General features: G+C 37.3%; 1 protein-coding gene across 2 annotated transcripts; it reads left to right on the forward strand.

The window, feature by feature from the left end:
- Positions 1–1,021: 1,021 nt before the first annotated feature.
- On the forward strand, positions 1,022–14,775 carry LOC126371281 (spondin-2-like). Of its 2 annotated transcripts, none has more exons than XM_050016575.1 (7): positions 1,022–1,327; positions 8,633–8,844; positions 9,790–9,894; positions 11,023–11,166; positions 11,404–11,648; positions 12,089–12,231; positions 13,842–14,775. In XM_050016575.1, exons 1-7 carry the CDS (start codon positions 1,153–1,155, stop codon positions 14,015–14,017), a joined length of 1,200 nt encoding a protein of 399 aa, XP_049872532.1. In that variant the 5' UTR covers positions 1,022–1,152; the 3' UTR covers positions 14,018–14,775. The 2 variants fall into 2 exon arrangements, with proteins under 2 accessions (XP_049872532.1, XP_049872533.1); XM_050016576.1 differs by having other exon boundaries at positions 12,089–12,244; positions 13,842–13,980.
- The last annotated feature ends 1,380 nt before the right edge of the window (positions 14,776–16,155 follow it).

The following is a 16,155-nucleotide window of genomic DNA, read 5'->3' on the forward strand; positions in this document are numbered from 1 at the left end:
CCCTAAAAAAGTAGCATGGACAATCCTACACGGACAAGAGCGTGGCTCTTAAATTAGTGATGTGACCAGGCATTAAGTCTATGGAGGAGTATACCCAATTTAACTTTTAAATGACGTATGTAAATAGGTTCTTTAAAAGTGACAATAATTAAATGGTCTAACAGAAAGCTAGGTGAGGTGTGCGTACGGTGTGGGTACTACCCCATTCGGGATACAGTCGTGAGCCTAGCTTATGTTATGTTAATTAATAAATAAGGAAAAACATCGTGAAACATCCCACATTCGCCTCCCACATATGACCTGTGTATTGGGCTGGATTTCCCTTCGCAGGTTGAAAGGTCAGACAAGCAGTCGCTTCTGTACAAAACTGGACAACTGGACCTGTCAAATTTTCAGGTTCGGTAAGCGAATCCTATGAAAACGAAATAACGCTATTGAGATGATGTAGTAAAAATCCTTTAAAACAACTATCAGAGACAAAGTAGTTAGATAGAAGTTTCTGGGTTAGTTGTAAACCGATTAAAAAGAAAAGTAACTTCGCCCAGTGACATGGTATCATTCGTCAGTTAAAGCAAGCATTTACTTGTACACGGAATTTTGTACATACTTTGTGTTATTTGTTTTACAGATTTGAGTGCTGAAGTCAGTAAATAATATTATCCAAATGTTATTCTAGATAGACTGAACATTCTGTAGTTTTTCTTTATATGCGATATCAAAGTGCGGTATAATATGATAGACATCATATTAGATGTATTTGCTTTTATTTAAGTACCTAAGCGCTAAACTTAAATCGTTCAAACAAGCCACATTTAATATAGCCAATTAATATAGCTACAAGTATCAATATAGGCATATAACTTATTTAACTTGTCTAAATGACATGTGAAATAAAAGTTAAAATGATATCACATTATCATAAAATAAGCTCTCAGCTCTCATCTTGGAAGTATGAACAGTCACCGAAGTGTTATTTCTGTCGAAAGAGGAACGCGAACCAAAATAGAAAAGTCCACATCCACTTCTCGACGCCGATGCACGCACGGGGAACTAACGAAACGAAACTAAAACATCCAAAAACTTTGTGCTGTGGAATAAATTTTTCAGTTCGGAAATTGGAATTTTAACGGTAGCGCGACACGTCCGTCCGTTATGGAGGTTCAATATCAATTGACCGCCATATTGATTTTTTCAATCGCGTGGTGTAGTTTGTGCATAGCTTGTGAAATGGACGATGTTGCTGTGTACAAAGTGAAATTGCAAACGCACTGGAATCAAGGTACTTCGGATGATTACCCTGCTAAAGCTCAGTGGTCACAAGTTTTTGGTGAGCATCTTTTTTTATTTATTTTTCTATGATACACATACATAAACCCACGCCTATTTCCCACCGGGGTAAGCGAAGACAACCAAATCCAATCCAATACAATCAATTCAATTCCATTTGCTTCGATCCTGACACACTTTTCTTGCTTCCTCCACATTCATCAATCGTTTCATACACACACACCGGTTCAGAGTAAATGATACTAAATCTATATACAAATATCTACGATACAATATACGTAAATGTTTATTGCTCTAGAAAAAAATATCACTTACGTAGAATTTCATAAGAATACCCTTCATTTTATTATACTTACTATATTATCATATTAATATTTGCGACGCACATAATATTTCTCAAAGGTTTTCATATAAAACTTGTAAATATAGAAATATAATATAATCGTTTGTAATACAACTTTTATGTGATTAAATTGTCATATTGCGATACGTTAGGTATATACGGGAAAATATAATTGTTAAAATAAAATATTCTGGCGTTAGGTATGTAACAGCTTCACGTTAGATACAAAACTTACTTAGGGATATATATAGTTTTTCTTTTTAAATATACTCTTACGTACATGACGAACCTGTACTGGATACGTACATTTTAGATAGTGTCTTATATTTTTTTCTGCGTAAAGCATACCATAGAAAACTGTATCATAATTAAAACACATAATAACGGGTTCTTACCGCGTTTAAATGGGGATATGAGACTCCCGATATTTCGACACTGTTGCAAGTGCCATGATCACGGGATGACTGATGAGATTGGAGTGGAGTAGGTAGATCCATAATTTTCATTTTATCATAATTTTTAATTTTTTACAATGTATCATAATTGACTGCCGAACTGTTAGCTTTATCAACATATACCTACATAAATTCGCGCCCGTAGTCCCTTAAGGGGTTGAGCAGTCAAGTAATCAAGCGAACTTGCAGGCACTGTTGATATGAAGTTTTAAGATGGATATGATAAACTTTATACGATATGTTCTGGAAGACAAGAATGGCGCAGTTGAATGTGGTCGATGTTTTTTTTATTCGCTCCCTATCTATCGTAGTAGCTCCATCGCTACCTATTGTTAGATTTATCGAATTAGAACTTTAAAAAATACTTACTTGGTAGCTGTTCATCATCATCTCTCTAGCATTATTCCTTTTTCATGGGGTCCGTTTACCTAACCTGAAGATTTGCTAGGTCCGGTTTTATTGCATAAGCAACTGCCTGTCTGACCTTCCAACCCGCGAAAAGAAAACCAGCCCAATACAGGTTAGGTCACATACTTACCTCTGAAAATGCATTTCTCGGGAATGTGGGTTTCCTCACGATGTTTTCCTCCACCGCTGAGCACGTGATAGTAATTTATGATCTAAACATGAATTCGAAAACAAATTCGACAATCATTGGTTTAGGCCTGTGCTGGATTCGAACCTGCGACCTGAAAGTGAGAGGCAAGCGTTCTACCAACCGGGTTATCACGGTTCGGCACGGACTTGGTAGATGAAAATCAAAAAAGATTATACTCTTCGCAACAATAGTCTTAACTAATGCGACTTCTGACCGACTTCTACAAAACAATGATAACAATTTCTTGAACAAAAAGGCGCTGAAAAGACTCACCTACAAATCCGAAAGAATTGCGATAACATCGCGTCGCGGCGTAAGAGACGACAAAACAAATAAATACCGTCTTATCTTCCACGGACGAAACCGCGAAACGTCACTTAGTCCTGCCAAGATAAAAGGAAAGTCCCTATTTTCAGTCCCCTTGTTTTCTGGGGCCAAGATTGTTGTTCACATTAATTACGCGAAAGTTTCTAACTTTGGTCTGTTCGCGGAATAATGAAAATGTCAAGTTGTGTTTTCACCTCCGGATAGGCGTTGTCGGGGATCTTCTAGGTTTACGAGTAATTGGTTGTCGAGTCAGTCGTATTGCCAGCATTTTGTGGTAGAGTGCGCACCTAACATTTTAAATTTACAAATTCTTAACATAATACAACAACCCTGTATCCTTGAAAGAATAGGCTATATATGTAGATGTACAATACAACAACTTCCGATTAAAATACGGAATAAAAATAAACTTACTTCACATGTCAGTTGACTGCATTAGATCACTAAATCTTTGAAGGGATAATATATATGTTTTTACAATAAGATTCCCATTGACATTCAGAATTTACCTTTGAACAGTTTAAAGACAGTCGTGAACAGAAACTTTGTAAAGAAAGTTATTATAAGATATGAACTGATTAGGCAGCCAAATTACTTAAATTGTTAAACAATATTTTGTTTTAATTTTCTTTTATTTAAAGAACGTTTAGGGCCCTGTGCCGAGGTTGTTAATGCAGCTTCTTTTCCCGGGCTACAAGGTTGTGAGAAACTGCAGTAGTTTTAGGTGAATAAGACGTTCGTTATGTAAAACATGACGATTCAAAGTGTAACTCTGTCACTGAATAAAGATATTTTTGAATTTTGACTCCTCGCTATGTTTAAGTCTCGTGTGATAGCGGGCGAATCTATTGTCATTAACAGGGCACAAATTCTGGAAACTACATGATATGATATATTATCTTAATTAGCTATGATTCAAACATGAAGAAAAACATACGTGTTAAAAAGTAAACAATAATAAATCCACATAATAACGGGTTCTTACCGCGTTTAAATGGGGATATGAGACTCCCATATCCCCATTTAAACGCGGTAAGAACCCGTTATTATGTGCTTTAATTATGATAATAACCGCGTAAACTTAAAACAATGAATAATAAATCCTTCTTTACCTTATAATTCAATTCCAAAATCATTACAAAAGGCTATTTCTAATGGATATATCATTCGTCCGTTCGCATCCGTAACCGAAAACGTTGACTCCATTATATTATGAGAGGGGCCGTATTGAATTATCTGAGTTACGGTATAAATCTCTTGCGTCGGTATTCGGAAAGAATTTGTCCTTTTTCCAGGCAAAAAATCCTTTTGTCTGTTTTCAATCAAAAAGAGGACGAAGGATTCCAGGGCTGCGAATTGTGAATTGATCGAGGGTGTCGAATGCTTTGTTTAGAACGGTTTTTAGGGCATCGCACACAGAGACGGTATACCGACACCGTTCCGGATATGCTTCCATATACACTTTCGCTGTGGCCATAAGGCGCACAAGGTAATATTAATCTTCTTCTATCGTGTGGGTTGTGAGGTGGAGTACCAACCTCATCAACCCTGGTGTCAGGGTTACTATTGAGCCGCCAAAGGCACCTGACTTAAAATATACCTATTAATTAACTACTATGTTTCTCTTAGACCATCTTGATTGGTAGACCCCGTATCGCTGTCTTCATGGTCGACCAACTGTGTTAGTGAAAACTGCACTTAATATAAATTAATATCTCTCACGATAGGTCCACCACAACACCAGCGACGCGGCCCGTGCTTCTTCTTCGGGTTGTGAGGTGGAAAACCAACCTCATCAACCCTGGTATCAGGGTTATTATTGAACCGCCAAAGGCCCCTGACATGGCTCATGTAACAATTACTCACTTACATCAGTGCCCGTGCTAAGCACGTGTCACGGCGTTATGCTGAGGGAGATCCTTTTTTTTATTTTATACGCCCTCCACAATGTGTAGTTTAGGTCATTATATATTTTTAATTATTTTAGATTAAACAAAAATATTATAGTTACAATGTTAATAAAATATATAACAAAATAAAAATAAGTAAATGAAGAATGAAGATTAATTTATATTAGTTCCACTTTGAATCGTCAATTTTTACATAACGAACGTCCCATCCGCCTATAACTATTGCAGCTTCTCACAACCTGCAAGCCCGGGAAAAGAAGCTGAATTGAATTGGAATTCAAAAATATCTTTATTCAGTAGGTAACATAACTATGTTACCTAGTTAACTATGTTAGATATGGATGGGTAACTACCCATCCATATCTACGGGGTATAACGTAGAACCCTTGCCCGGGGATACGGGTGAAGACCGCAGCGGTTACAGAAGCGGAGATGGGAGCCATCGGTACGGCAATGCAGGACGGAAGTGGCGAGTCACAGGGACTGTAACCTGGAAGCTGACAAAGGGCAGCAGTAACTGTCAGTACTATTCAAAGGCGAAGGACAGGAGTCCTAGTACGGCTTTGAAATAGACTACTCTGGGCGCTATCCCACTCGCATCAGACAGAGTACTGCGAGGCAGAAGGCAAGAGGGAAACCACTGCTCTATTTTTCCCTAAAAAGTAGCATGGAGGATGCTGCACCGACAAGAATGTGGCTCTTATGAGTAACTTAGTGATGAACATTGTTACACGTTGAATCATCATTTCTTACATAACGAACGTCTCATCCAACTAAAACTGCTGCTTCTCACAACCTGTATAGCCGGGGAACAGAAGCTGCAAGAAAAACCTCGACACAGGGCCTTAGACGTTCTTAAAAAAACATAATTAATATTATATAATTTAGTATAGTGTGTGGCTACAATCAGTTCCCAGAGAGCCATGCATTCACATCTTCTAAATAATCACTAACATTATGCCATTTTTGCAAAGTTTCTGTTTAATTACTGTCTTAAAACTGTTTAAAGGTAAATTCTTAATATCAATGGAAATCTTATTATAAAAACGTTTACATTACCCCTTATAATATTAAGTGTAGGTAGTTATGCAGTCGATTGTTATTGGACATTATATTTATTGGTAAGTTAGTTGTACTTAAAAATCTTTTAATTTGTTCATATTTATTCGCCTTATTGTCTTATCTTTAAGTGAGTTTAGCGCTTTAAGCGATAAGGCCGCCATTCGCCATGTACCTAGTCAAGTCTCTTTTGTATATATTTCCTTTTATTTTGATGCAATAAAGTATAATTGTATTGGTTGCAAATTGGCTAAGGCCTCTGATAACCGTCCCAAGATGGATATATGATCTTTTTAATATCTGTGGACATTATCAACTGGACAGTGACACTTATAAAACAAATAAATAAAAAAAAACAATAACGACTAACGTTTCAAAAAGTAATTACAAGAAAAGAACTAAGAATAACCAGTTGAAGAACTTTGTAAAAGTTTGATATCTAGAGAAAATTAGTTTAGAGCACAATTTACAGTGTCTGGGTATTTGAAGTTTTAAGTATTAACTTAATTGTCTTCATTTCAACTTCTTTTTGAGATAGAGAAAATTTATAAGAAAATTTAGTCTGTTGGCATATATTATAATTAGATCAAGTCGCTTCTTCGTCATAGCTCTGTTAATAGACAGGTCACTCAACTTTGGATATAAAATAAAATAATAAATAGTTTTCTTCCCGGTGTGATTTATAAACAAACAGACAAACGCACCTGTCGCCAGTAGATCACAATTTTAGAAATAAGTTCTGGATATAGTTCATTTTTGTTACATACATATTAATATAGGATATTTAAAACACATAATTACGGGTTCTTACGAAATATCGGGAGTCTCATATCCCTATTTTAAACGCGGTAAGAACCCGTTATTATGTGTTTTAATTATGATAATAACCGCGTAAACTTAAAACAATCTACTATAGGATAGTAGTAAAATATTTTATTATACACAGAAGCGGATCTAGCTTTTATAGAGTGACCACCAGGTCTTCTCTTCTATCGTGTGGGTTGTGAGGTGGATTACCAACCCTATTAACCCTGGTGTCAGGGTTATTATTAAGCCGCCATAGGCCCCTGACATGACTCATGTAACGACTACGTACTTACATCAGACCAACGGCTTAACGTGCCTTCCGAATCACGAATCATCTTACTTTCGACCAATCAGGTGATCAGCTTGTAATGTCCTAACCAAACTAAGGACCACCAGAGAAACCAGGTCATAGACAGCCTATCTCCGTAGGTAATTAGGTAAAATTACACTGGCCACCCATGACCTAATCTGTCGCCCTCGTGTCGCCATCGTGACCCCCATGACGTCACTAAATTCAAAGTGTTCTTTTTTTCTATCCCATTTTGTGCTTTAAGCTGCATAGAACCGAAATATAAAATAAAAACGACAAATTACTAAGTCTTAGAATGCCGATTTTGAGCAGAGTTCTAGGTCTTCCTTAAGGCCGTCAACTGAGGACGAAGTCAATGAAGGTTCTAATTAACCTTAGAATACGGGTGTTAATATAATAATAATGATTATGCCTCCGTGGTCTAGTGGTTAGGCTCACGATCTGGAGGTCTGGGTTCGATTCCCGATGGGGACATTGTCGAAATCACTTTGTGAGACTGTCCTTTATTTGGTAAGGACCTGACCTGACAATCACTCGATTGTCTGAAAAACTAAGATGATTCCGTGCTTCGGCTATTAGCCGTAAAAACATCTCCACCAACCGGCAGTGGAGCAGCGTGGTGGAGTATGCTCCATACCCCCTCTGGTTGATTGAGGGAAGACCTGTGCCCAGCAATGGGACGTATATAGGCTGTCTATGTTATGTAAATGATTATGTCAGTGAAGAGAATTCCAAAAACGATTAGTCCGTTATCTTGGCTATTTTTGTAGGTAATTAAAGTTAAACCTGCATAAAGGGTGGCTGCAAACTGCTTTATTTACATATCTCCCGGTTGTTCTTCGCAAATGGTCCATAAAACCTCTTGATAACGGGTAAGGAGCCGTTTCTATTGAAATGGGATTCTTAAAGCTGATTAGTTACTTTGTATTTGTAATGAGACGGTTGGATCTGGTAGATTCTCGCTGCTCACCTTCTTTCGCGTTTTCATTATGTTTTCACAAATTCTAAATTCAAATTCAAAAATATCTTTATTCAGTAGATAGTTGATAGAATTATTAACTTTCTCTTATGAGAGAATTCTTGTAGACCTCAGAATTTAATATTACCCACCTATTTGATGTAATAAATATAGCATAATTATACTCTTGTGAGAGGAGCTCGGTGGCGCAGCGGTTAACGCGTTCGGTCTGCGATTGTTGAAGTAAAGCAACTTTCGCAAAGGCCGGTCATACGATGGGTGGCCACAAAAAAAAAAAGTTTTCATCTCGAGCTCCTCCGTGCTTCGGAAGGCACGTTAAGCCGTTGGTCCCGGCTGCATTAGCAGTCGTTAATAACCATCAATCCGCACTGGGCCCGCGTGATGGTTTAAGGCCCGATCTCCCTATCCATCCATGGGGAAGGCCCGTGCCCCAACAATGGGGACGTTAATGGGCTGATGATGATGACTCTTGTTACAGTTTTCTGCTCCTACTTTCACCACACATGCAAAATTCCAGAGAATATATGAAGACTTACAGATTTTTTTCTTATCTTCAGGTCAATCGCACAACAAAACTTACGCACTGTACCGAATCGGAGAAGTTTCCCGACCTCTAGTTAGAGATTTCCTACTACATGGTGACATGGATGATCTTATGGAAGATAGTGATGGAGAACCGAAGATCTACGATCAGTTTATAGCACCAGGTATTGGAGATGGAACTGGTTACACGGAAGCAGTCGTGTTTGTTGATGGTGGGCATAGCTTGGTAAGGAATGTTAATAATAATAATAATACCACCATAGTCCCGAGATATGGAAATAACAAACATAATAATACACATTATTGCACGCAAATTTACAAGACATTTACAGTAATGAATGGAATGAATAAATGGTTATATGTTAGGAATGTTGCTAGTATTTTAAGTAGATTTTGGCAGGATAAACCGCAATCTAAGAAATGCACTATTTAGGTGATGCTAAGCAAACCATGTAATGAATCTTTAAGCATATTAATATACTGACAAATTAGAGACAGTCATCCATGTTAAAGTTAGTATGAAATTGTAAAAATCAATTATGTTAGCTTCATAGAGTTTATAATTTTATTTCTCCCTCGGCGCATCTCGACGCGATCTGAACGCAAAGCGCCAAATACGGAAGACTCGACCAAAACTCTCCTATAACTACACACTCATATCGTCACGCCAGCTTTATTGCGTGCCGTGTGACCGAATCTTCAAGTCCAAGTTCGGTTTCGCCAGCCTCATCAGAGCCTACCACAACATAGCCTAGGATGGATATTTAGAAGTCGCCATCGCCGAATACGGTTTGGACGACATGATGATGATGGATGATGAATTTTATTTCTAAATCATAAATCGCATAGAGGCGCGATGTTCGTACTTCATTCTAGGTTTCACAGCGTCGTCGTAGCTAAGTGAGGTCATTTTATTTGGGACACCATCCAGTTCACATATGAGAAAGCCGACATACCATCACATTTAATTTAGATATAAGTTCTGTTTTCGTTTTTTTATACCTATGTTATATCACCTACCTGATAGTTAGCCATTTACTATCTGTTCTTAGTTGTACGTCTATCATTTGTCTTTGTCGTGTGATGCTATTGTAACTGTGATCCGTGTCTGTGGTGTCTTAAAATATTTTTTCTTTCTTTTTTTTTTCAAAACAACATGAAACATTTTCAGGTATCGCTGATCTGTCGCATGGTGGCATCGCACAACTGGTTTGTTGGAGTGGACAGCCTAGATCTTTGTGTTCATTCTTCTTGGATTGAGGATGTCACTTTGGATGTAAGTTTCTCAATACTCAATAACATTATTGCCATTCCACAGTGTACGGTCACGAGCATTAATATGTATACATTTTGGTACCATGTCACATTAACTTTTATGACAAATTGAACTGTAAGTCTCACTAAATGTCAAATATGTTAGTGCGACAGAGTCCTAAAGTAGGTACATCATATTGCTCATGACTGTACATTCAGGTGTCATTATAAAGTAACATTATCACATTTGACAATAATTGTTTTTAATATTCTAATGTCCCACACATTAGAATAAGAAGAATTATTGTTAAAGGCGATGATTATAACCCTATAAACCCTATAACCCCGGCTCTCTTGTGTAAGTTGTTTTTCTTGCGTGTTTTGATTGTAAGTTATGTGTTATTCCGTGTTTTGTTTTAAATTTGTTGCTGTGGTGTCCTTTTATAATAAACGGCTTTTTCTTTCTTTCTTTCTTTATAAGGTTGATCATCAACCTTAAGTTGGTTGGATGAGTTGGTTGGTTGGTTGTAGAGTCTTTTGTACTTAATTATTACTTTTTATTTTGGTACAATAAAATATATTTGTATTTGTATCATCGATGTAACTAATCCAGATGCCAGAATTAATATTGAGTGACAAAGGACTCGTGTAATGACTACGTACTTACTAAAGCAAGTACAGGTAGTTAGTACTGTAGGCGAGCCCAACTGCTTAACGTATTTTCTGAATCGAGAACAGATAAGTTCATTCAAGTGCTGATATAAAACGCTTAAAACCTAAGATACCTAACTACATACAGGGCGTTAGTGACATCGTAACGCATACTGAGGGGCATTCCCCTAAAAAAAAAATCGGGGAAAATCCACTTGATATCAACTCAGAATAATGATTCAGACCATGATTCTGAGTTGATATCAAGTGGATTTTTCTATTGGAAAATTTATGGAAATTTTAGTGTTTTTTTTTATTATTTTTAGTCCCATACTTTTGGGACAGTCTTCATCCCTCAAAGATTTCGTTAAGATGTCACTAACACCCTGAAGGGGTAGATAGAGGCTAGAGGTGAATTGTACATGCACTTACTATTCGCCAGCTATCCGCTACCAATTTATTCGTTTTTAAAGGTTCACCCATCCATACCCTGTTTCAGTTGGAGCCTCTTCAAACAGGGGTTAGTTTAAATGAAGACCAAGAGGATATTAAACCTGTTGAGAGAGTTTCTCACCGAAACTTTGCTAGATCGTACAGACATCCGAGGCAAAATCAACCGATTGCTAAAGTGGAATTTATTAAGGTATTTCCTAGAAAAAATATAAAACAAAATGTTCATAATAAATTAATGAATGACGTGGCATATAGAGAAAATTTTGCTTAAAACATACGGATTTTTTTAAGGACAGAAATATTTTTTTATGTTATTTTCCAATAATTTTAATTAAAGAATACATTGTATATTTGTTGCTCTTAGCTTTAATAACTCATCTAAATATAATAAAAATGGATTACCTAATAATTGATTTCAATATTTAAGGTTAAGGAATACTCAACTAAAGAACTGAATGACTTAGCTCGAAGAGAACTTTTGACTAAAATAAAACATGACGACAAACATAAAACGATTCATAAGCAATTCAATCGAGAGTATAATTTCAATGAAGCTACTATTAGAAATCCATTTGAACAACTGAAAGATTTAGAAGAAGACGCTGTTGGTACGCCCAGACCGAATAATCCTGATAATAATGTTATTGTGGTGACAAAAGCACCGGAATTGAAGTAAGTATTTATTTGTTTTTTTTTTTATTAGACTTCTCTGGGCGCCATCACACTCGCGTCAGACAGAGAACTGCGGGGCGGAAGGCAAGAGGGAAACCACTGCTCTATTTTTCCCTAAAAAAGTAGCATAGAGAATGCTACACCGACAAGAGTGTGGCTCTTAAATTAGTGATGATTTGTTTTATGTTTTAATATTAACAATTTTTATATATAACATTTTATATCATTTTTACATCCCGATGGCGGCTACACAATTCCCAACTTGCACACGTATTTCCCAGCAGACGCGAATAGAGGGCTTAGTCTCTGCTTACCCCGGTGGGAAATAGGCGTGAGTTTATGTATGTATGTATATATCTAAAGTTGCATTTAAACAACAACATAACCTTATGGCGGGTTGGTGGAGATTCTCATTATTATTTATTTACTGATAATTTCAGAAATTCAGAAGAACTTAACCCTGACTTGGAAAATATGGACGATGTGGTACTAGCAGTTGCAAATGGAAAGAAATTGGGCCTTGGGAAGCATCTACCTCGTCACTTCAGGTCGAGACTCCACCATGCTGTGAACAAACGTCACGGTATGTTTTATATGTAAGTTTTTACAAAATAAATTAAACGAGAAATCCTTTGGCTAAATACATCTGTCTAAACAATGTGATGTTTCTATATTAAAACTGTTCTTATTTATTTTTTAGGATTCTATGCCATTATTTCAATGACGCAAACCTAACCTTATCGACGTAGGTCTCTCCCTATCTAGCTAGTTAAAGAGATAGATTAGATATTTTTTTATTTTTGTGAGTAGTTTGAGGCTGTGCTGGGAGGTTTTCTGATCACGTCTTTCCCTCAGCAATACAGCTTCCGATGTGGTAATAGTTTTACAGCCAGTTATATAATACATAATTTGATTTTTGACGTTCAAAAAGTGCTAACTATGTAAGCCAATTTTGAAGAATAAATATTTTTGAATTTTCCGAGATGTGTTTTTGTTTTGCCTTTTTAAATAAAAGGCATAATATATTATGAGGAAAGAAATGAGTATGAATGTGGATGGATATAGAGGGACAGCCCAAGAAAGTGTGGATGGATTGTGTGAAGAAGGATATGTGTGGGAAAGGTTTGAATACTGAGAATACGACTGAAAGAGTTCAATAGAAAAGGAATAGATGTTGAGCTCGGTGGCGCAGCGGTAAACGCACTCGGTCAGCGATTGTTGAAGTTAAGCAACTTTCGCAAGGGCCGGTCATAGGATGGGTGACAACAAAAAAAAGTTTTCATCTCGAGCTCCTCCATGCTTCGGAAGGCACGTTAAGCCGTTGGTCCCGGCTGCATTAGCAGTCGTTAATAACCATCAATCCGCACTTTAAGGCCCGATCTCCCTATCCACCCATAGGAAAGTCCCGTGCCCCAGCAGTGGGGACGTTAATGGGCTAATGATGATGATGATGAGATGTTGTGCTGACCCCAGATAGAGTGAGATAAGAGCAGGAGGATGATGATGGAATTATACCTTTTAAAAAAGTCAAATCTACTCCTTTCGTGAAATTCCCAGAGAATTTTTTGCCGAATTGGTTTGAAATCGACTCATAAAACCGACACAATGTTACTCGGCTGTTCCTGTAATATATTCTAGGCAATCTTGAAGAAAATTATGTAAAAGTGCTACGGCTTAAAATCTCATTTTCTTCGCTTCAAATTGATATGAAATCAAATTCAGCGCCATCGCGGAATCTAACTCGATTCTACACGCGATACATTACCATACGCATTTAAATTCACATAATATAGGTGTTTTAACATTGACAGTATTAAGTATTAAATGATTGCAAATAAAAGTCCCCGACATGACTCATGTAATGACTATGTACTTACATCAGTAAGTAGTAACGCTTAACGTGCCTTCCGAAGTAAAGATCATCATCTTACTTTTGGACAATCGAGTGATCAGCCTGCAATGTCCTAATGAAACTAGGACTCACAAATTGATTTTGTGATATGTCCCCACGGGGTTTCGAACTCAGTCTTGGACCACGGAGGCCATTAGGCTTAAGTTATGTTTATGTGTGTTGTTCATACAAAATGCAAAATTTTTGGATAGCTGACGTTTTTATTGGAATTTTAGTTTTCTACGAGAAAATCTATGTTCAACAAAGTGAAGTATGTCTTCATCGTTTACCTCAATTCCCAGGTAAAGACTGCGTTTTAAGCGAGTGGGGCGCCTGGTCCCCCTGCTCAGACCCTTGTAGCCAGCAGACCCGAGTGAGGACAGTGCTGAAGAAGAGAGATGGAAGACATTGTGCTGAACTGAGGCAGACCAGGCGTTGTGGACGATGTGTTAGAGGCGACGGAGATTATATCTGGTGATCTACTTGAAACTTTCATATCGGCTGCTGTTTTGAAAGCATTTTTATTACACCCAGGGATTTAAAAAAAAACAGGCAAATAAACATGATTGGCCGTACATTTATTAATTAGATGTCTCACCAACTCCCCTACAGTAAAACGGTCTTCCGGTGGATGCTATATGCCAGCTGCGATAGTAAATATATTTGCTCGCCTTAAACACCACAACGAACACCACATAAGCGCCTTTTTTAAAAATCACAGTCGGATGTAATTTTTGTCAACAAAACGTCGCAATAGACAAACTAGTTCAACACCCATTAATTTAAGAGCCACGCTCTTGGTTGGCGGTGTCGCATTCTCCATTCTAGCATTCTATATTTTACACCAACCCAAGCAAAAGCTAAAACTAAAACAATAAAAAAAAAACACCAAAACCCAACCACAAAAAAGAATAACTGTTGTTATTATTGTTGTTGTGTGTTGTTGCTGTTGTTGTGAAACTTGTTTCAATCCACGTAAAAAATAAGATCTCAACTTTTACCAGGATTGAAATTAAATGAAAGAAATCGAGGTATTGTTGCATAAAATTACATCAATATGTAATTTTACAGAAAGTCGCATACGTGATTTGCACTATAATAATTATATTTTCGTCTTAATTCTGAGAGGTGCTAACCTTTTTGTATGATAAGATATTGTATTGTATTCAGATTACTAGTTTAAGCAAATAATATGTTTGGTGACAATAAATATCATAGATAATTATTGCGTAATTATTTCCCAGTCTATTTATATATTATTTCTAGTGATTCACCTGGCTACAACAAAAACAGTATCAACAGTGGCTGCAAGTTGTCTATGATTACTTGTGTGCTCACCCCATTAGAGATTATGGGCGTGAGTTTATGTATGTACGTAATCTGGTTACTCTATTATCAAAATGTTGTGGTCTTACTCTAATTCATTCTATGTTTGTGTTTCAGACACATAAAATACAAAGCTACTTAAATAATTTTATGAGATTAATGAAAAAGCTGAAGCTAGTCATAAAGGGAGAGCGAAGCCTGCGTGGCAACTTTATAGAGGTCCGAAAGTGTCAATAAAGCACCGCTCGCGAGATTACGGGGTCAATATTTAATTGACCCCCGCATAATACTCGTACACTTCAAGTTTAAGATGGACACTGTAGGTGTTATAAAATGTATTTGCTCTAGGTTACAATGTAAGCAGTTGGGGATGTAAAGTGTTTGGTAGACGTTTTAGAAAAAAATTAACATTTATACGTCTTGTCTGGGCATAACATACATACATAAACTCACGCCTATTTCCCATCGGGGTAAACAGAGACTCTCTCTCTCTTTATTTAAGAGCTGTGCTCTTATCGGTGGAGTAATCGCCATTCCTCTCTTCTTCCCGCCAAATCCTTTACCTCCTAATACGTCACGACCTGCACCTTCTCTTTTATTTGTTTCATAAATGTTCTAAGTCTACCGCTAGACAAAGACTATGGAATTTCATTTCTGAGCGGAATTGGAAAGGCATATAACTCCCCGCCCAGCACCAATAGGTTTCGAGCGCCGACCTTACCCCTCTGGGTCTTAATTTAGTCTTAAAAGGCCGTAAGCTAAGTAGTGAAGGAGAACACACGGACTATCTCGCTCACACTTACGCGTAGCTGCGTTTCTATTGACGCGGAGCTGTGCGGAGATGAGCGGAGATGTGCACGCAGGAATCGACCAATCACCGTGAGGGAGATAGTGACAGAGCGTCTTCGTTATTCGCTCTCTCCAACGCTGTGATTGGTCAAATCCGCACATCTCTGCTCTTCTCCGCCCATCTCCGCGTCAGTGGAAACCCGGCCTTAGGCGGCACACGGCAAGAATGAGATTTTTGTGAAAGAAGTGCCAGAGCTGGAATTCTAACCCGCGATCTCACAATAAAAGTGAAGCGTTTTTCCAACTGGGCTACCATAGCTTAGTTCTTCGTATTTTAAATTATAAATTTTCAAATTCCCTCAAATCCAACTAAAACATTTTAATTATTTATTTTTAATATAAACTTCTGGGTTTTTATGAACACTGCCTACCTTCAAGAAGGATTTAAGAATTTATCTTTCCCTTGAAACTCTCAAGAGATTAATCAATGACACAGATAAA

Source organism: Pectinophora gossypiella, chromosome 12 (genome assembly GCF_024362695.1).
Source record: "Pectinophora gossypiella chromosome 12, ilPecGoss1.1, whole genome shotgun sequence".
Lineage (NCBI taxonomy): Eukaryota > Metazoa > Arthropoda > Insecta > Lepidoptera > Gelechiidae > Pectinophora > Pectinophora gossypiella.

Excerpts from the sequence above, each read along its gene's own strand:
- LOC126371281 (XM_050016575.1), top strand. The coding sequence starts at position 1,153 with ATGGAGGTTCAATATCAATTGACCGCCATATTGATTTTTTCAATCGCG. Across the intron at positions 1,328-8,632 it reads TCAGTGGTCACAAGTTTTTG|GTCAATCGCACAACAAAACT; the intron begins GTGAGCATCTTT and ends TCTTATCTTCAG. Across the intron at positions 11,649-12,088 it reads ACAAAAGCACCGGAATTGAA|AAATTCAGAAGAACTTAACC; the intron begins GTAAGTATTTAT and ends TGATAATTTCAG.